This window comes from Nanorana parkeri, unplaced genomic scaffold (assembly GCF_000935625.1).
Source record: "Nanorana parkeri isolate BGI_ZX_2015 unplaced genomic scaffold, ASM93562v1 scaffold119, whole genome shotgun sequence".
Classification (NCBI taxonomy): Eukaryota; Metazoa; Chordata; class Amphibia; order Anura; family Dicroglossidae; genus Nanorana; species Nanorana parkeri.
This window is the reverse complement of record NW_017306387.1, coordinates 518,931-541,297: the sequence shown is the minus strand read 5'-3', so window position 1 is coordinate 541,297 and position 22,367 is coordinate 518,931. Positions and strand designations below refer to the sequence as shown.

General features: G+C 40.3%; 1 protein-coding gene across 1 annotated transcript in view; it reads left to right on the top strand.

Moving 5' to 3' along the window:
• SEMA4G (semaphorin 4G) overlaps positions 1–22,367 on the top strand; it is a 105,905-nt gene that overhangs the window by 71,718 nt on the left and 11,820 nt on the right. Inside the window, exons 7-11 of the mRNA XM_018553407.1 lie at positions 720–877; positions 11,520–11,683; positions 18,644–18,782; positions 21,046–21,268; positions 21,717–21,832. Coding sequence (XP_018408909.1) covers positions 720–877; positions 11,520–11,683; positions 18,644–18,782; positions 21,046–21,268; positions 21,717–21,832 — 800 coding nt within the window. The remainder of the gene's footprint in view (positions 1–719; positions 878–11,519; positions 11,684–18,643; positions 18,783–21,045; positions 21,269–21,716; positions 21,833–22,367) is intronic.

Sequence of the window (22,367 nt, the reverse complement as noted above, 5' to 3'; positions counted from 1 at the left end):
GTACACTAACGTTCTTGTCACCTTCATAAACGCTCTGCACATTCTTGTCGCCTTCATTACTGCTCTGCACTTTCTTTTTACCACCATGCTTGATCTGCACTCTTTGGAGTCATGCTGTATTGAATAATACTGTACACTATTGTGCTACAAAGCACACAAAAAAGCTTCACAGCAAGTGTGCACAGGTCTGTCTGCGACTGCGATCTCGACTAGAGGAAGCCACGACCATGTGTCAGAGCGGGGAAGATGGCCACGGTTGTGTTTGTCACCCGATGCAGAGTTCGCGAACGGAGGCAACATTTTGCCGAACTTCCTGTTCGCGAACCGAATTGTTCGCAAACGGAAGCATTCGTGAACCGAGGTACCACTGTGTTTGGAAGTCTGTTAGCCCAAAACATTTTTCTTTTTTTTTTTTAGAGATGCCATTTAATTGGAAGACCTTGCTTTAGTACTGTTTTCTCCGAGATGATTGAGTGTTGCTATTGGCTGAACACTCCCCTTCCATTTTCTAGCTGTGGAGACCAAATCATTGATGTGTAGGGCAGAAGTTGGCTTTTTTATATGTCCAACCATTTAGTAATATCTATAGTTGGCTGCACAGTATGTTTATTAAACATCAGATATGTTCCATTGTATCTTTTCAGGGCTGAGACGCTTTGTATAGATGTTTTTAAATCACTGACTGACAACCGTTTTGTTTGGTGTTTTGCTTTCCCTAGATGCTGAGTTTGTGTCTTCATCTTTGGTTCAAGAAAGTATAAATTCTACAATAGGAGATGATGATAAAATCTACTACTTCTTCAATGAACAAGTCAAGGAAGAAAGTTCTGAGTTTTTAGCAAACACCAAAGTCGCCAGAGTAGCTCGGGTGTGCAAAGTAAGCTGGTTTTAAATCATTTTGCTAAATTTGTTTGGCCATAGATAAATTACTGAGAGGAAGCCTACATATGGTCTATTCAGCCTGCCCCAAACAATCATCTTCTGTTATTTTGATCTGTTAAATGTACCATTGAAAGTGTTTTGTTGAATCTGTTGGATATGTACAAAAAATCCTGTTGATCACGTCAGAAATACAGATCAGTTGTGTGTCTTGTGCACACTTCTAATAAGCCGCCCTAGTTGGTATCTAAGGATACAGAATGAATATTGTCTATGTTGCATACCATAAGTTAAGGGGATATGTCTGAGTAGTTTAGCAAAAAACACTGGGCAGGGCTGATACCAGTCAGTCCACAAATATGCTGCATGTTGTCGGCCCACAACTGGACTTAGAAACAGAGTACATTCTGATAGATCAACATGTATTTTTCTGTTCTTTGAAGGTGTTTTAAGGGATAAACATGGAATATTGTGCATTTATTGCAGAGATATACTGTCTATATAACACTAAGCTTAGCTGCTGCTGCGACAGAAACCCAATCTGAAACATGCCCCATCTCGGGTTCGGTTTCTGACATGGTGGTGCCTCTTTTATTTGTGAATCTGAGCTTGTGCACAATTTGATGAGAGCAGTTCATACTGGCTCAGTCTTGTGTGTGTGCTTAAGGAAGTCAATGCCAGCTTGTGGGTGATTTAAGCTGAACACCAGGAATGATCTGTTTTATAAACTTGCATTGCGCCAGCTCGGTTACATGTAATTATGCATGTGTCACATCTGGGGGGCTGCTGGGGATGCTGAAATGTACTGTAGTAGTCTGTGATGTCCTCTTCCATCCAGTGTACAGACTTGCTGACTGTACAATGAACAAGGGGAGTCGCTTGCTCCCATTGTATTTTTTTGTCAATGAATAAAAGACGTGCTCACATTGGATGTGGTGGTGATCATGATGTCATCCTCTTCTCCCTGCCCAAACAAAGAATGCCCTCCAGATATGACACATGGACACAGCTGGCCTAATATAAGTTTAAAAAAAAAAAGATAATTTCTGGAGTTCAGCTTTAAAGATCACAGGTCTGCATGTCCTATTTTTTATATATATGAGCCATTGTGATCGACTTACTAAAAGACTAGAGAATGTTGACCTAGTAAAGTGAATAAGGTGACGCATCTAATCATGTACAGTACATACATATGGTTGAGTACTCAAAGTGTACACCGCTCAACTTAATTTACTAAGATAAGTAAAGAGTCTCCATTCCTTTAATAAGTAAATCTCATTGCATTTTAAAGAAGTGTGTTAACACATTACAAATGTGCACATTTTTTTATGCCTTTTAATGAATTGTTTATGCCATTTAGTCCCATAACTTCCAATTGCAGAACACCCTTTGATCTCAAAATTCAGTTTTTGCTTCCCATGCAGCATTTATCAAGCACATTATACACATGTTTAAAGGCATATTTGTGGCGTTTATGATGCATTTGGCTTACAATTCTGTTTCATTTTATTGCTTGAGCTGACAGCCCAAATGTTGGTCCAGAAAAAATCATAAAAGAAACAAAATCACAATAACAGTACATTTGAAGATTTTTTTTTGTGGTTAGTTCACAGATGGAGAGAGCATTTGAAGTGTTTTTAAAATGTAACAACACAGTCAAAAGGATCAAACATGCTCCAGGGCTGTCATCCTAATCCATTCTTCACTACTTAACTACCTGACTTGGACAGGCATGTCCATAGTAGGTGCTGGGATATTTGTATGCACATGCTTATTCCAGGCCATTGGTTCACTAAGTAGTGAAGAATGGATCAGCATGACCGCTCTGGGGCATTTCAATACAAAAAAAACATTCAGACATGGCAGCTCTTGTTTCTGTCCAAATTAGATCCTTTTAAGGAAGGGCTTCTTTACAGTAATCGTGATTCAAGCTGAACTCCAGGCAAACTGCTCAATACAGAGATGAGGGAGGAGGAGCTTATCTCTCTGTTGCTCTGCTGTCTCCTCCTGCCCATCCTGCTTTCACTCCAGTGCTGCTTGGATCTTAGTGCTGCTTCTCATTCCTCCTTTATGAGTTGCAAAGAATCCTGCCACTCTGTTCGCTCCTCCTATCAGCTTGTTCCTTGTTAGCACCTGAGCACTGCAGTACAACTGACTGGCTCCTTGTGCTGCTTCACCCTCTCCCATTCTGAGATCTGAGGTATGAAGATGAGGCTGATACCAGGCCATTTATTAAATATTTATTTTTATTTATTACCGGTATTTGTAAAGCGCTGCGTAAATTGTCGGCGCTATATATAGTGCACATTCACATCAGTCCCTGCCCTCAATGAGCTTACAATCTAAGGTCCGTATCTCACATGCATACATATGAGTCCAAATGAGTCAGGAGCTAATTAACCTACCAGTATGTATTTAGGGAGTGGGAGGAAACTGGAGTACCAGGAGGAAACTAACACAAGCACAGGAAGTACAATCAAACTCCTTTGCAGATAGTGACCTTGCCAGGATTCTAACCAGAGACCCCCAGTGCTGCAAGTTGTATGCATTAATGAATACAGAGCTGCAGTAATATGCGCTTTTTAATCTTCTTGGAGTTTAACTTTAAATCTGTGTGTAGCTACCATAGTTTGCTTGGACGGGTTACCTTTATTATGTGTTCCCTCATTGTAAGCACGCAAGAACTCAACTTTTTCAATAATCGATTATAATCGATTAGTTGTTGCAGCCCTAAACTAATTGTATACATCTTTCTTATATCAGTGATAATACAGTATGTGGTATACTTATTTATTTTATAAAGGGTCATGGGAACTGTGTGACAAGATTCACTACAGCGGAAGAAAAGGCACTGGCAGATCTGGCTTGGCATAGATTGTTAGCTCCGTGGGAGAGTTTTTCCTTCTTCCTCAGTCTTGTATATCTTTCATTCAGTCCTATCAGTTCTTTGTAGGAAAATGGTGATTTGTATTTTACTATTACTTGTTGGCAGCTCTCCCCATTTTGAGTAAAGTGGTCTCAAAAGAACACTTTGTCAGACTTGCTTCTTGTGTTAACAGAAGGCTATAAACGCGTCTATTTCTAAGCTGTTCCAAAACATCACAAAATAGCGCACAATTGTCCAATAAAAAAACAAGCCGTAAGCTCATAGGCATTATCTGAAAAGGCATGTTTCCCCAGCAAACTCATTTCTTGCTCTGTTACAAGCCATCGGCCAGAATATTTTACAATGTGTGCAGATGGTAAATAGCTTCATCTCTTATCAATTTCTACAACGTTTCCCTTTGCTGAAAATGGGTTTCACAACAGACTCATTAGCTAGTACATTGAACTCTTGTTGTCCCAGTCAAGTGGCATGCAGGGACAGAGTATAGGAGCCTTGTTCTAGAAAGATATACAACTTCTCATTGTGCACTGGTCCTTTTCTTGGCAGAAATTGACTAATAGTATATAATGTGTATGGAGATATACAAAGATGACGGGAAAATACTTAAAACACCCTGTAAGTGATATCCTTTGTATCCTCTTTCAGCACAAATAAGCAGCTTGGGCTTAAGAGGGACTATGGGCAAAATAAAAAATGATATGCAGGATGCAGTCTGCCAGTAGCGTTAACACAGCAGTTTTTTTTACTGAGTCACCACATAACAGTTTTATTACCTATTGATCCTGCCAGTGGATCTGATATGTTTACAATTCCTTCAACAGGGTGTCAACTGGTGACAAAATTATGTTTTGTCACCCTGTGGACAGGTTAGTCTGAGATGAAAATGTAGTTTTAAACGGATTTTAAATAAATGACAAACAAATTATTATATATATAATTATATTTTAGGTGCGATTAGATGCACGATCGATACGTCAAGGGAGAGTGATTGATTCCTAGCGGCATGTGATCATATTATATGCGATTCCATGCGGTGTGCCAGCGTTCAAATGCAGCAGCTGTCACCCAATCATTAACTTGAATGAGTGACAACTGCTGCTTATAAACGGCAGATTGGGAATTCCTGCTGCAGGAAATCACAGGTTCCCTAATCATCCCTAAAATATACCTGTAGGAGTGAATGGAGCCGAACTCTTTTTTAAGCAGTTAGATTAACATTTCTTTTATTTTGTGGGATCACTTTGAAATGCTCCTGAGCTCATTCAGAATTCATTGACAGGTGCATTTGATAGGCAGTTGACCTGCTTCAAGCAGGTTTTGCACTCCCATAGACTTGATTTTTTTTTTACTGTAGCAGAAAAATTATACCCCATATTAGGCTGTGAGCTTTACATGTTAGAGCAGGAGACAAACATTAGATCTGCACAGTATTGCATTGTTTCCATCACTAATACAATACCTTTTTTCCTTCTGCATGAAACTGTATTTTCTATTTTGTTAAATAGTGAAGTAAACCTACAAGAGAAACCTGATATGGTTCTGTCTTAAACAAGTTTTTGGTTGTCTAGAGTCTTTTGACTTTTGCATGCTTTCAAAACCTCCCTTTGCCAGCCAAGCTCAAGGTGAAGGATCCATTGGCCAGATTAGTTTTAACTAAACCAGTCACTGCTAGCCCCCCAGATGTGAGCTTGCACATCTGTGTTGTACAATCATTTAAAAAAAAGGTTGTTTGCCAGTTGGATCTTCAGTTCACGGTCTCCTGATTGACAGGGGAGGAGACCTGATTTTTTTTTAGCTGCAGTTTAGTAACGTTTACAGGTCTCCTTCTCACCCCCAGTGTATACCTGAACAGTAAATGTAAAAGCAACAGACTGATGAGCTCATCTCCCTGTCACTCTGCACTCTCCTTCTATCATGCTCCTTTCGTGGCAGTGCAGCTTAGATCTTAGTACTACTGCTTCTTCCCCCTTCATGAGTCCTGCTGTACAGGGGCTGCAAAAAGCAGACACCAGGTCAAATGCAGGCACCCAACTGCTGTCATTTAAAAAAATAATTATGGAGCTGCTTTGATTTGTGTCTTCTATCTGCCTGGAGTTCAGCTTTAAGTCTAAGTTGTTGAATTCTAGGAGGCTACTGTTCGTTATTTCCCACCATTTATCTTTGTTCTCCGTTACTAAACTTACCGCATCAAATATATTCTGGTGTTAGAATTGCTTTAATGAGTGACTGTTGGGAATAGGACAGAAATTGGGAAAGCTGCTGTTTCTTTTTTTCTAAAGATGACAAACATACTTGATATCATTCCCAAATTCCTCATTCATTCTGTGCTCCGTGACAGTGTATATAACAAACTTTTATTTCCTAACATGTACTAATGAATTGATAGCTGGAATGACTTTGTATGGGCAGCTTCACTTTTCTTTTCTGCTTCTCGCAGTTTTTATCCAGCAGTTCATTCCGTATGACCTTTTTATGGATTTATGAAAATGTTTCACTTCAAGGTCAAACTGTATTACATTTTTATTTTTTTTAAGTAAATTCTGTGCTTTAGAGCAGCCATGACAAGTCTGCTTTTGTCTTTAAAAAGTAAAAAACTATCCTGTGCTCTCTTGGTTTTAGTTTCCTTACTTATGGGGTCTGATGTTTCCTGAGTTCTTGTGTAAGCTCCATCACTTGCTATTCCATTGTCCAGTGAATGTACCCTTCCTGGCCACTGGAATGGCAGGTTTAAGGGCTCAGCTATGATGTTTACAGAAGCCCCCCTAAAAATGTTAAACTACATCAGAGAGGTACATAGAAAAGGCTTTTTAAAAGTGTGAAATGAAGTACAAATAAATGTTATTAATAATAACAGAGTACCAGTGGCGTAACAACCGGGGGTGCGGGGGGGTCACTTGCCCCGGGCGCTGTACAGGGACAATGATGGCATGCTTGGACTTGGAGTTCCTTAGCTGATATATATGTGTGGAGGTGGGGGGTACAGTTCTAGTGGATGTTTATATAATATGGGGGGGGGGCAAAAAAAATGTTCTGCCCCGGGCGCCCATAACTCTGGTTACGCCACTGCAGAGTACGCTTCTACATACAATTCCTAGAAGTTCCAACTGACTTCATATGAAATAAACTCGATTTTCAGAAATATTGTATCTCGTACTGTTCAAGTAAAAGTGCAACACAATAGCGCTCTTGTGTGACCGCTACATTTTGATACTTCACCTCAAGTGACACATGGGTAGACATGACTTAAAGGGACTTTCCACTTGCAGGAAAAAGTGGAAAATTCCTTATACTGGAGTCAGCAGCCCGCAAGACAGGTCCCATCTATATTTCATTCTTGAGAACACAAAAATCTTGGATGTTTAAACCAAAAACAAACATTTATTTATTACCAGTCCTTCTGTTTTAAGAAAATTGTTTACATTTTATTTTCACCTAATGATCTGCTAGTAACACACCTTCTTCCTATGTTAACAATGCTCCCTCACTAGAAGGGAAAGGTAGTACACATAGGGTATAGAAAAGTAGGTAATTAAATAGTAGTTAGGATACACAATAAAAGTAGGATCATTATAAATAAGGAAAGAGGGGAGGAAGGAACAAGGTTTAAGTTTGAAATAAAAGGATTTATTATTGATTTGTATATTGTTTAGCTATCACACTAGTGAACACATGAGGGAAATAAGAATAGAGGAACGTAGACACTATAAGGGGATATAGTGAGATATACATATATGAGAAGAGAGTGATAGAGGAAGTAAAATATGATGGATGACTAGTGATGGATATTGGAAGTGGGTGAAAGTTGTAGTTATCTCAATTAGAGCTATAAATAACTATTAAAAATAAGAGATAGTTTGAAACTAATGTTTATGAATGTTTGTCTAAATGTACTTTTATGGAAACAAAATAATAAAAATATATTAAACTCAAAAAAAACAATGCTCACTCACCATATCTATTGAGGAGCAGCGTTGTCACCCTAGGACAGGAAGTATTTCAGTACTACCGAACTCGTTCCCCCTCAATCACAATAACATAGATGGCGCTGTTTTGTAGTTCAGAAGTGACCTGGGCAGGAAAATTAGATTGCTTAAGATAATACTTCAGTGAGCACAGGGCGGTACTGGGTTTCTGACCGGAAGTATTTTTTGCTATTTATCAAACATGTATAACTAAACACTTAAATAAAATGTAATAGTTAAAAAAGGAAGTTAATTGTTATCTTATACATACAATTTAAAAGCAGATTATTTACAGTGTAATAAGGCTTATACTTTGCAATTAGTCCTCAGCTTGACAAATAAAATGAATATTTCTGCTAATCATTACCCCTGGGAGCATGCATGAAATCGGGGTCATTGAACTCTTTTTGGGGAGGTGGCTGAAAGTAGACAAACCACAGACAGAAAAGTATTTGGTGTATGTCCAGTTCCACATGTACACAGGTGATAACAAAACAGTTTCACAATGTGTTATCTTCTGTAGATACCTATCCCAGATAGAGGCTTGTTTACCATGTTAGGAATGTAGTACTGCTGTGAGTCACTAAAAAAAAGACTTTTAACTGGAGGAGAGTTGTAGATTAAAATGCAGTTCGTTTGTCAGATAAAGCAATTACATTGTTTATTAAAAACATGGCTATATGTGTTGCGCTATTTTTAGTAGTCCTAGGGTGCCCATAAATATGAGATGGCTAGATCTGGTAACAATCCTTGACTAAACTGACACCTCTGGCCAAAAGTAGTTGGTAAAATAGTGATGGGACATTTCAGAAATTGCCCATTTGCTATCGTTTTCTATTGTCACACAAACATTAATCCCTTACGTGCCTTAGGGGAGTCTGAGTTGATAAGGGAGGCCTCTTGCAGCTCTAGTCTGAGAGCCCCTGGGAGTGGAAAAGGGGTGCAAGAACGAGAGCGACACAAGTGCCGCTATGTAGCGAAGTCCAAGACTAGCCGGGTCAGCAATGGTCTGGCAGTGAGGTACAAGAACAGCAACCAAGACGTAGTCGGGAACAGGCCCGGTCAGCAACTTGCAAAGCGCAAAGCAGCAGACAGGAACATGGTCAGAGCTGAGCCAACTTCAAGGAATCCAGAAGGTCAAACAAGCTGGGTCGGTAACAGGAAATCAAAACGAGATGCAGGATACAGGCGCAGGGAACAGCTGAGGACCAGTCGGCATTGGAGGCTAGGATGTCACAGCCTTAAAGTAGTATTAAACCCTCAAACCTTTTTTCAAGAATGAATCCAGATCAAGCAAAAATACATTGCCCAGCAAAGCATTGATTTACATTTTTGCCCAAACAGTTACGGTCATCATGTTTTTGACAGCTGCTTCAAAGTCTCTCCGCTCAGCTTCCCTGAACTTCCTAATAAAATAGACAATTAGTTGTGCTAGGAAAGATGTAAATAGTCACCAGCTGCAACAATGTATGTGGACAGGAAGTTACATCCCTGAACTTGCTGTCCACTACAAGATCACAAAGGGCAGTGAAGACTCCAGCAACTGTTTATCTACTAGCATGGAGAGGGGGCCAGGGGGGAGGGAAGTAGCTTTTTTTTTCTGTGTTTGTGGAGACACACACAGGTTACTAGCACACACAAGGGTGACTGCATAGCACTCTGCTTGACAAAGTCACTAAACATGTAAGCCAGACAAAAATTTGTTTAGTTTAGTTTTGTTAAATTATTTTGTTTTTCGCGTTTCGGGCCGGAAAGTCAATTCGTTTCAGCATTCGGATCAATCCGAATTTCGTTAATTTCGGATGACTTAAATGATCATTATGAACTAAAATGTGTTGCAGAAAAGTGATATTACATTTACTATTTTTAATTTCTTACAACAAAAGCCAAAAAAAAACAGCGTGGGGACCCCTGATGTAAAAAAACAGTGCACGGTCCCGTCCCCCCCAAATCCCATACGAGGCCCTTAATCTGGGCAGCAGCCTGGCAGGGCAGGAAAGAGCAAGTGGCCCCACCTCCCTCCACCATACCAGGCCTGGGAGGGTGCGTTTCCCCCTGGAAAAGCACCTTGTATCCATGCCGATGGGGACAAGGGCCTTTACCCTAAAACCCTGGCCTGGTGGTTGTAGAGGTCTGTGGGCAGCAGGGCTCATCTGGGTACCCCCTTTCATATAGGGTGCACCCAGATGCCACCCCCCCTTGTGAATGAGTAAGGTGTACTTGTACCCCTACTCATTCAGTCAAGGGTTTAATAAAATGTAAATAAACACACTAGGGCTGCAATAACTAATCGATTAACTCGATAATCGATTATGAGAATAGTAGGCAACTATTCTCATTATTGGTTGGTGGGAGAGAGAGAAAGAAAGAGAGTGGGTGATTGTCAATGCAACTAATCGATTAGTTGCCCGAACATTTTTTCAACTAATCGATTATGCAAACACAATGTATAAACATCAATGCGGTATAAGGCAAAGGGAAGAGAAGTAAAGAAAAGGGATCAGGTAGGGAGTCCATCGGTCGGTCATCCTCGATTTTAATTTTAGGTCTGTTCCACAGGTCCTCAGGTCTCATCTAGGCGCCCCCACATTTAGGTTAGATGAGCGATAAAAATCGTACAGTCTCGTGAAGCCATTGTCGGGTTGGTAAATGCTGGGATAAATAATGGTTGGGAAAATAAGGGGAGAAGGGGTAAAGACGGTGATATCAGATGTGAGGAGTATTTCAATGAGTACCACACTTTCAGGGCATGTTTCAATAGAGGACTAAGAGAGTGGGGTCTATCCACTGCTGGTAACCAGGGGAGTGCTTGTAGAGAAATTGGGGAGCAGTTGGGGATTTCTAACATGGTCCATAGTGGGACAATAGTTGCTCGGTGGATAGTAATTAGGTGGAGCAATTGGGATGCTTGGTAGTAAAGAAGGATGTTCGGTAGGCCTATGCCCCCTTCTCGCTTGTGTTTATATAGGGTGGACCTTGGGACCCTTGGGCGTAGTGGGTGCCATATAAAGGTTAAGACGTTCCTTTGGAAGCTTCGTAAGATAAAGGGTGGGACTGCTATCGGCAACACTCTAAAATAGTTTTAAAATATATTTTAAATAAAGGAATTGTCAAAAATTCATGTTTTGTTTTTTTGTTCAATAAATTAATTTTTCTAAGGTGTTGTGTGTTCTAGGGCTGCAGCTTATTGTATTGGGAGATTTGACAAGTTTTAGGAAAAAACAATCTTTCTTTTCCAAATTACCCTAAACTTGCATGTATGGCCAGCTTTAGGGGGGCACTGTCACAGTAATCAGAGCCTCTAGGCTAGCCTTTCTCAGTCTTTTTAATTTGGTGGAACCCTTGAAATAGTTTTTAGTTCCTTTAAATCATAGCTCCTGGTACAGTAGTATGATCAGTAAGTTGTAGAAGCTTTCAAATACAAGAATGGGGCCTATCTAGGGTATTTGACTTATAGAGCACACCATTTTTTACCTTCACACAGTTCTATGCAACAAGCTGGAACCTGTGCGCCTCTCTTCTCCCTGCCGAGCCGCGGCTGTGTTGGCCGCCTGGCGCCCCTGTTGCCATGGCACTTTGTGTTTAAAGGGATAAAACATAGGGAAAGGAGAATTTATTCTATGGATTTATCAAATATGTTTTTACCTTGACACATTCTTTAAATGTTTCATGTTTTTAGGTATTGTGTAGATCCTACAGTGGCATTTTGGTTTCATCAACATTTATCAGCAACTCTCCCACTTTTTCCATAATTACTATTTAGAAACATAATCATTTCTTTATATTTCCAGAGTGACATGGGAGGGAAGAAGATCTTGCAGAGGAAGTGGACTTCATTCCTAAAGGCACGATTAGCCTGCTTCATTCCGTACTATGAAACCTTGAAGAGCGTATACACCCTAGAGATGGGAACCTGGAACACAACTATCTTCTATGGCGCCTTTGTTTTACAATGGTACGTTTTTGTTTTTTGCACAGTTCAAAGTACTTTAGTGGAAAGGCACTAGATATATTGAATCAGACTCCTCGAATACTGTGAAACATATATCAGTAAAAGTACTCCTGTGACCCAAAAGAGAAGTAAAGCCAATATAAGGTTTGACTTTTCTTCTCTGTTAAGTCACTTCATACTTATGTATTTCAACTGCGTATTTAGCTGTTTGCCTACACTTTCCCCTAAGAATAATAAACCATAATGGTATGCATTTGTCAGTTTTTCTTTCAGTCTTTCAATATAAAATAGTGGCAAAACACAACTCTTTAATTCTTTCACACGGGTGTGCAGGGCCATAGACCGCCCAGATTAGCGTATTTCTGGGTACTGCCTAATGTTTGCATTCAACTTCAGATAGAAGTCTTTACAAAACAATGATAGGCTGTCACTCTTCTCAGTTAAGGACAGAAGAGAAGCTCTGGGCGCAAAGATTGTGTCCAGAACCACTTATCTGTCCCTGGATGCAAGCAATAGTTGAACGATTACATGCGAACAGCCACGGATAGTGTCAGCCTGTCATTGATTTGTACTGCCTTCCTGTCCTCAGCTGAACCAGAGTTTTTCTATGACCCCAAAATGGATGCATTTCCATGCTTATGGGAGCTGTTGCTTTAGATGCTGAAAATGTGACGGCCGTGCTCCGCTAATGGTTAAATGCCTGTAGTCCTACTTAAGTGCATTGTCTAATCAGTGGGACATGACCACTTCCTGACTATGCAGCAATTGTTTTTAGCATGCTGTTCTCCTTCACAGTGGGAATCTCACTGCTCTGTTTCCATTTTAGATATTCCATATGTGCAAACTGTCACAAAGGAGAATATTTTCTGGGACAGAGGAGATAAATGGTCTATAAAAAGCTAACCAAACGTTACTGTGATTTGGATTGCTTTCTGCTGTAATGCTAGTATTGTGTATCATGTAATCTAGTCATGTTTAAAGAGAGGCCCTAACCGGCTTTCTGGCAACTCTGACATTTGCCGGAAGCCCTGGTGTGTCCCTGAAAGGAGCAAAAAAGCTAGTTTGAGCTCACATAGGCTTTAGCTCTCTGTTATATGTGCTAGGCTTCAGTGTTCTATTAAAGGAAACCTGTCCCAAGAGAAATAATGCAGCGGCTATTGCTGTCCTTCTAAAAATCCTATTTGTCAGCCCTGCTTGATTCTCTGACTTTTTACTACTTTCAGTCACTGACCTGGAACATGCATGTGGCTAGTGAAGTCAGAACTTCTTTATTTCTTTATTTTGCAATAATTGTTCAGGTCAGGGATGCAGGAAGTACTTAGGCCATTAGAGGAGCATGACAGCCAGGCAATGTGCATTTTCAGAAGCAGAGGTCAGTGATGCTAGCCTTCATACATCTCTCAGCACAAGTTTCCTTAAAGATGGCATTGTAGCAGTTATTAAACATAGGTGCAGCTTGCCATGTGCATAATGGAGACTTCACTGGCACTGTTACACAGATGTCATAAACACAGATGCGAGTTGGTGGAATTTACAGGCTGGACTGCTTTGGATTCCCAGTATTGCCCTTCCAGGAGATATGAAAGCACTGCCTCTGCAAGACCAGAATGTATTTTGCCTCTTGCGACTACTTGCGGGCATAATGTATCTTAACTGCAGTTAATCCCATTGATACAATTGGGCCACAGAGACAGGGGTAGCTTCTGGGAACCGCTGCATTACCCAGTAGTGTGATCATATTCGTCCATCCAGCCATGCTCTAAAACTGGATCGTTAGTATTTTCATGTGTATCACAGCAGGAAGATGGAGTCAAAAAGAATAGTCACAAGCAGTTGAGCAAACGGGTCCCTTGATGTGCAGTTGGAAACTTATTAACTTCAGACAAAAACATGTCCATTAAAGTGCACATAAACCCAGACAATGAACTTCTCTTCTTTGGTCCCTTTTGGTCTGTTAATATACCATTGAAAGTGTTTTGTTATATCTGTTTGATAAGGAAAAAAAAAATACCTGTTGATCTTGTCGGAAATCTTCTTCTGAGCTGATTACTTCCTGTGCTCTCGGCCCGTGCTGACTGTTATCAGTAATATTGTTCGCGGCTATCTCTGAGGCCTACAGAACCACAACCCGCTGTGTTATAGAGAATAGGAGGGGGTACGTTTTTGTAATATTGTTTCTGTTGTTCCAATTCAGGAGTGTAAAGCCAGATATACACGCTATAGCCCGCTATATACTGAGGTTTGGTCCGCCCATCATCATCATATACTGAGTGTCCTCCCATCACCCTTAAAAGAACAATGGAATAAAAAGGTTACCCTATAGTTCGCTTTTAAATTATCTGAATACCATGAAGGCATAAATAAATTGCTTCAGTCAAAGACCCAAATAGAAAATGTACCTTTTGATAGTTTTACTGTATCTCTTGTGATAGTGTGGTGCTTGTTGGATGCACTGTATGACAGTAAACTTACTAGAAGATTTTTTTATCCAGTGCAGAGAAGGAAGGTGCTGGATAGGAGATGTTGCTGATAACAGATGCTTGTAATTACTGGCAAAGAAAGCCCAATTTGAATTTTGTCAGCGGACGCTGCCAAGATTGCGATGAATGACGCCTGCCCAGAAGGGATTTGTTTGCTGATATCTTACAATTTATCAAGTCAATATTGATGAAGAATGGGTTCCTGGCCACCCACTCAGTGCTTACGGGAAATGCTGTTCTGCTTTGTGATTGGCAGTATCCATCCGCTGGTTTTAGACAGCTCAAAGTCAAAATAAAAATGACAGTATAGGCAGAGATGGATGAAGGCAGTGGAGGCCTCGATAATCAGTATGAATGTGCCTGCCTGCTCTCTCTTAGCCCAGAGTACCTGCAAAATTTGATAATAATAACATGTGAAAGGAGGTCTTGATACAAGGCCTTATAAATAGTGAGGTGTCCGTTTCAGGCTTTGCTTATAACCTTGTGGCTGTGTGCAGGTTTGTGAACAAGGCAAGTAGTTATTGTCATTCAACAGGTCTCCTTTGTGTAACTAGACACAGAATGCTTTGCTTTGCTCTGCATATGCTGCCTTTCCCCATCAGACTAGCGACAGAGGTCCACCCTGAATACCTGAGGTGCAGCATTTTGCAAGTGACTGATCTACATGAATGTGACCAGCTAGGGCAGGGGTAAGCAACCTCGGCTCTCCAGCTGTGCTGAAACTACAAATCCCATAAGGCATTGCAAGCCACAGGCATGACTCCCAGAGGCAGAAGCATCATGGGATTTGTAGTTTAAGCACAGCTGGAGAGCCAAGGTTGCCTACCCCTGAGCTAGGGTTACTGTAGAGTGGGGGGATCCCTGCTTTGCAGCTTAGTATGGAGGCTTTTCCAGGTGCAGCCAACACATAGAATCCTGGGTCAGGTCTTTCTCTCACAGGGAAAGCTTGTCTGTATCGTATACACTAAGCTTTGCGGATCATGTAGTGACAGTAATCTGTGGAGTACAGTACAGGATAAACATGGTTTGAGAAAGTACATTGTACACACTACCCAGGTCCTCTGTAACCCTCAGTGCCTGGATGTTCTGCTGTTTACAATACATGTTCAAACCCATCCACCACTGATCCATCAACTCTATAGGTCATCTGTGATCCCCAAACCACACAGCTTCTGCTGTTTTCAGATCTCACTGGCTCCCTTTTCAGTGGTTGGTTACACCACACCATTTTTTTTACTTCCACCGCTCCAAGCGTGCTCCTGTGATGGACTACAACCTCAATACAAACTAGTAGTCCTATCACTGTAGCCATTTTTAAAAATGTATTTTATTGTTTATCCGATTAACCGATTAATCGAACTTTATAATCGGCTAACCGATTTTGAAAATAATCGTTAGCTGCAGCTCTAGTTGGGGCCTCCTCACTGCCCCTAGCACCCATAGTGGCTGCATTATAGTTACGTTTGTTAAATATTTTCTATCAGTTGTTTACATCTTTTTCTAAATAAGTGAACTGATTATCACAGAAGCTTGACTTTAAAATGAAATGTTTAAAATGAAATGTTTAAGTAGAGGCATGTTGTAAGCATGGTTCTCATCCTGTGAGATGTTGCTGACAGCATATGGACCATGCCTGCATTAAGCAGTTTTGGACAGTGGCAGTAGGTATTGCACTACTTGGGGTGCTATAATTTAAAGGAACTTCCTCTGTCTATGGCCAGCCTTTGTGAGACTACAGAACGGAAAAGTCAGAATTGTTTGTGAAATCAATATTCATAGTCAGTGCATGTACTGAAAAAGTCCTCTGCTCTTTCTTAAAGTGACACTAAACTCAGGAGTTAAATCTTGAAAATGCATTCAAGTACCTCAACTATTAACACAAATGTAGCTTATATTGTGTATCACTCGGCTGTAGATCCTCAAATCATCTCTGAATTCATGCTGTAAACTAGAACACAAAAGCCTCCCTCCAGAAGGAAGTATAATGTCAGCATGAATTCAGAGATTTGAGGATCTACAGCTAAATTATGCACAAATAAAAGGTACAGTATTGTTAATAAGGTACTTGAATGCATTTTTTTTAATGCAGCACACCACATTGCATAGAAGTGCACTACTATGTGTTATGGTGCGCTGTCACGCAGGTGCCTTGCGGTTCCATTAAGAACAAATGGCACCACAGCACACCAACATGGTCAGTGCACATTTTCATGCGTTGCAGCACAACTGTGTAAATCCGGCCTTAATGCTACAGTATACAAAGGCGTTTTAGACCGTTATGCGCTTCCAATCTTAAACTGCTAGGAAAGGGTCATTTCTGTTCCAGCATGATTGTGCCCCCGTGCAAAAAAGCCAGCTCCATAAAAAAATGGTTTGATAAGTTTTGTGTTGAGGGACTTGAGTGTTCTGTACAGAGCTCTGACCTCAACCCTATGGGTACACTTTTGAGAGGAACTGGAACATCAATTGCAAGCCAGGTCTTCCCATCTAACAACAATACATGCTCTCACAAATATCCACAGATGCACAATATTCCGGGACACTTACCAAGTTGAGTGGAGGCTTTTAGATCTGCAAGGATGGTGGTGGTGTCCAACTCCATATCACTTCCCATGGTTTTAGTGAGTCCATCCAAGATGGTCAGGTGTCAATAAACATTTTAGTGGTATAGTGTAGCAACTACAAATCCTACATTTCTTTAGAGAGAACCATTTATATGAGTCCTTGTCCCCCCAAAGAAGCTGTTAACTGGATAGATATAAGATCATTGTCCCCTCTAGGCTGTAACTATTTGGAAAATAATGTGTATGTGGTAACGTCATCCCATGACCTCTGCAGATGCTAAAAGGTTGATTTCTGGAGAAGTAGCAATGGCTTGATCGTTTTTACATAATCATTTTGAAGCAGTAGGCTATTCAGACTGCCATCTCATGTCTGTGGTGTTGGCAGTTTTGTAGTACAGCAACATCTCTTAATGAATCAGTGACAGCAGGCTAATGTGGCAGCAAAAGAGTTAATAGTGCCCGTCTGTGCAGATAAATAGGAATGATTTTCTAGTCTGTCAGGGAGCTGTTGGCTCATGCACTGTCACACAATAATGCAGAACATCAAACCTTCCTTTGTAATTCTTTTTGGCACTTCTCTACGCATCCAGCTACAAGCTGCCTCGCTCTAATCTAAATTGTATATAATAAGAATTTGAGATGCAGCATGGCAAAGCACTCAGTAGAATGTGCTTGTTTTCCCCGCTCTCCTTAATCAGAATAAATTAATGTATGTGTTTTCATTTTAGTGGGATATAAACACATTTATGGCAACAGACAATAATACGTTCATTCAGTATTGCTGTAGTTCATGTTATTATGTGGATAAAACAAGATCTATGTTAAAGTTTTTCTGTCTAATACTTTTTTTTAATGTCAGAATGTTTCTGTATTCCAGGCAAACGGCTACATACATAGCTAAAATATATACATGTGAACTATCTTATCTGCCAAAAATGTAGATTGTTAAACCATTCTTATGATCCAGGCACTCCTGCCAAGCAGCATAGCCAGGTTCATGACTTCAGTGTGTTTTATGCATTTAAGCAATACAGCTAGGTCACTGACTAGTCCCCCAGCGTACTGTTTCAGCACTGAAGGAGCGCAACACACTGCTGAGCTAAACGGTCACTTCTGCTCTCCCCCTGCCAGTCAGTACAGGGTTGTCAGCACTGTGAAATGCATCTTTTTCTTTAAATGAATAAGAATTAACTTGATTATAAGCTCATCTCAAACAGACACTTGGCACACTATATTGGGCACCGCAGCCTGAAATATAGTATTATACAACATAGTCATGCAACAGTATAATACTGTGTGGCACTATTAATTTCTGCTACCAAAAATGGTTTGCTTTTATTACTCTTGATTTATCCCTCCCTGCCAGACAGTAAACATAGCTTTAAGTAATCATTTGAGGATGGGTCTGTTAAAAATAAACCATGTCTCAGTTGCTGGAAGGCTGTAAACTATGTGGAGGGTTGTTTATGTTCCTTTAGCTATTTTCTGATCTTTGCACTCTCAATGCCTCTTAATATATTTTTGTGTCTGTTTTGTTTTAAATTCCTGTAATATTCATTTTCACGTCATTTTATTTGTCTTGTTGCATTTTCCGCACTCTTTATCCGTGTTGTAGCAACACTGTTCAGTGATCTCAAAAAATGAGGTGCCCATTAGTGGAGCTATCTAGCTATGTCACTGCAATGCTTGCCCTTTAGAATCACATGGGCCTCAGCTCAGCTAGTCATCAATGTAGCTTATTTGTGACTGCTGCTGTGTAAATGCCCATAATATACGCCATTAGCTCCGCTCTTGATATGTGCCCCCTAATTCCCTGTGGTTTTTTTTGTGTTACGTAATGTATTGTTCAGTTGTCTCAGAAAAACGTGATGACCCCTGCTGCAAAACATGTAGTAGTGACATTGTGTTGTCTTTTCCAGGAGAAAAATGGAAGTCTCAGCGGTTTGTCGGTATAGCATAACGGATATTCACGATGTATTTGAGGGTGATTACATGGAATATCAAGATCTTTTGCGGAAATGGTCTCGATATCAAGGGACTTCGCCAAGGCCAGGTTCTGTAAGTGTTTCTTAGCCTTGTATCATTTATAATATGTGTATATAAAACAAATGGCGACCATGCAAAAATGAATCTGCATCATTGGCATAATTAACACAGATGAGGACATACCTAGAGAAAAGGATGTACAAATTCTGCCTTACTTATTCTAATCAGTCATGCTATGGAATATGTTACCAGCCTATCCAATAAGAGCATCTTTAGTTGCCATTAAACAAAAGATTCCAGGAGGACGGGGCTTGGTCATAAAAGACATCCAGTTTTGGAGTGGGATAGATTGTGAACTCTTACAGACAATTTAACCATTTTTCTTTTATAGGATTCATAACAGTCATGGATGTTTATAAATATTTTTTGTTTGTTGGGTTTAAAGTGACATTAAATTCAGGAGTTAAATGCATTCAAGTAATTTAGCTATTAACCAAAATGTATCTTATTTGTGTATCACTCGGCTGTAGATCCTCAAATCATCTCTGAATTCGTGCTGACACTGTCCTTCCTTCTGGAGGGTGGCTACTTTTGTTCCCCATGGTCCGTGTGTGTGCTGTAAAGTAGCCACCGCTCCAAGCTCAATCCTATGATGCACTATAACTTCAATACAAATTAGTAAACTAAATGTGAGATTGTAGTCCATTACAGAAGTGAGATTGGAGCAGTGGCTACTTTACAACACACACAGGGACCATGGGGACAAAGGTAGCTACCCTCCAGAAGGAAGGACAGTGTCAGCACCAATTCAGAGATGATTTGAGAATCTACAGCCGAGTGATGCATGAATAAGATACATTTTAGTTAATAGTTAAGGTACCTGAATGCATTGAAAACTTTAAATTTAAAAGCGCTTTCACTAAACATGATACATTTGTACTCGTCATTGCAGCCTATAAAATGCCAGTATGTTAGGTTACCTTTACTAAAGATGCATGCAGTTTCCAGACGCATCACCTGACTCTGTGTTGGAATTAGGGATGTTCAGATACAGAGTACCGTACTCGGTACAAGTACAGATACTTTTCCATCTCCAAGACTAGACTAGAGAAAAACTCAAAAGTTAGGAGGCAGCTGTCATGTTTAAGGAGCATACGGAGCTCCTGGGATTTGTACATTCCTCTTTTAATGTATGATTTGTTTTATATGTATATTTATTAGGAATGCACCAATACAGTTTTTTTTTCAGACCAAATACTTATACTTATCCAAGTACTTACAGATACAATTACTGATACCTTTTTGTTTATTGTCATGTGACTGTTTTTCTAAAATAATACAGACTAATGATTTCAGGAAAGTGGTGGAGCGCCAGGGCCCAGTCATAGCTGCAACTTCTGCGACCCCGGTAGTGCTCATAAAAATGCCAATTATCTGAACTGGTATCTGACCTTCCCTAGTTTGAATCGATCTTGGTTGTGAACGCACTGTTCTTGGCCACCACTAGAGGGTAGTGTTTGGGGACGGGAGAAATACTCTGCATTGGGCTGAATTAGTCTATTTATCTGGAGTAGGGTTTTCAGAGCACAGTAGGATGTACTCAGAGCCAGGAGGCTGCAGAAAATATTGTTGAAAACAGGTCCTCTGGATAGGACAGGACTAAGTCATTATAATAAAAAAAATTCATAGGCTGTAGAAATATCAAATATTTAGCAACAGTGTCATTACACTGAAACCCTTTAACTGCCAAAGATATATACCATACATGATGGCTGTACAAATTCTAGGAGCCAATGTTACAGGGAATATGTAATGATAATAAAGGGGTTGAAATGAGAATACTGCTTTGCAAGTAGAAGTGACCTACCTAGGTTGCTGCATAGGCATGTGATCACTGTTAGAGCTGAACCCCCACCCTTCCTGTCCCTGCCACCTCACCTCCAGCAATGAGACCGATGTCCTGTCGTTTCACCAATCTCAATACCGATCCCTTTGTTCAGGATTCCATGGATGGAGAACAAGGAACAGGGGCGTCATGTTTACTGATGTTCTGCTGGCTGAACACTTCCATGTTTAATGTCACTGCCATGCTGGGGGAGGGGATCAGGACTAGATCCCTAATTCCTTTCTAATGCACACATCTTTGTCTTCATAAATAATTGTTTCAATGCCTTCAAAACGTTGCTGGTTTAGAGATTTCTTCTTGTATTTGTCCAAATCCAAATTGAGCAGTTACCTGAAAGTAAAGAAAACGGTATAGATGAACAAATTAAAGCATCAGCAGCAATTGTCTAGAGAACTAATACATTAAATATTCTACCTTTTCATTCCACAGTGTATTACAAATGAACAGCGAAACAGCAATTACACCACTTCCCAGGATCTTCCCAATAATGTCCTGGATTTTGTGAAACTCCATCCTCTCATGGCTGAGTCAGTGAAGTCTATTGATAAGCAGCCAATCCTCATGAAGAAGAACATCATTTACACCCAGATTGCGGCAGACAGAATCACAGCTCTGGATAAGGAGCAATATGATGTCTTGTTTCTTGGCACAGGTCTGTATAATGAAACATTTCTTAGCAGATAGGAGCCTTGAAAGTGTGGATTTTTATCAAACGCATATTGGAAGGTTCTCCACTATGTAAAAACTGTTTGCAATGACTAGTTGTGTACACAATTGGGAAGCAGTCTTTTGGTTTGCTGTCTGTTGGATTGATGACTGAAAGATTTGTAGTAGAAACTGAGAGATAATAAAGCTACCTATAATCTAAGATCATATTTTGATTAATAAAACCTCCTCCCAGCAGATCAGAAGTACTGCTACATTGATATAAAACAATTGCACTCAGTGGTTCTCGTACATGGCTCTGGTTTAGAAGATGTAAGTGCAATGATGAATTTGGTACACATAAATGCAAAAATTACAAATGTTAGTCTGCAGAGTCAGTGTGTGATAAACTGCTGGTTTGGTGTCTGATGTTCCTGATGCTTTTATTAATGCAGATAATGGATGGATTCACAAAGCAGTGGTCATCAAATCCCAAGTTCATATCATAGAAGAGATCCAGATCTTCAAGCAGCCACAGCCAGTTGAGAAATTGGTGATTTCCAAGAAACAGGTACAGTCTATATCAGTTTTATATGTTTTCAATGTAAGTATAATGAAAGCAAACCTGAATTGTAAGGAAATTGCATATTCCAGCACTATCGGCACAGGGCAGGCATTTCTTTGTGCATCACAGGCCAGTTTTTTGCCAAGGTTTTTTAAGTTTCATCCGCAGTATAGGTCTCGCGCCTTGTGAGATGCTGCAAAAGGTTGAATATTGTGTTCTTTAGCAGTCCCTTAGAATCGCCTTTCATTTGCTACTTTGTTATTATTGGGCTCCACATCCAGCTAGTGGTAGGCTGATAAGGTTGATGTAGATAGGGAGTAGCCAACCTATCCTCATTCAAACCACCAGACTGCGATCTATCTGCCCAGGTTAGCCAATTATACCTATAGCTTAACATGGACATTAGATTATGGTTGGCTTTGCAGCAAAAATCTAGCACCAGCTTGACCATTCACTAGCTCTCCTGAGCGCAGACAGTTGGCAGTGTGTGGTGGCCGGACTGTTCCTACACTATTTGGCGCTTGAGGCCGGGGGGGGGGGG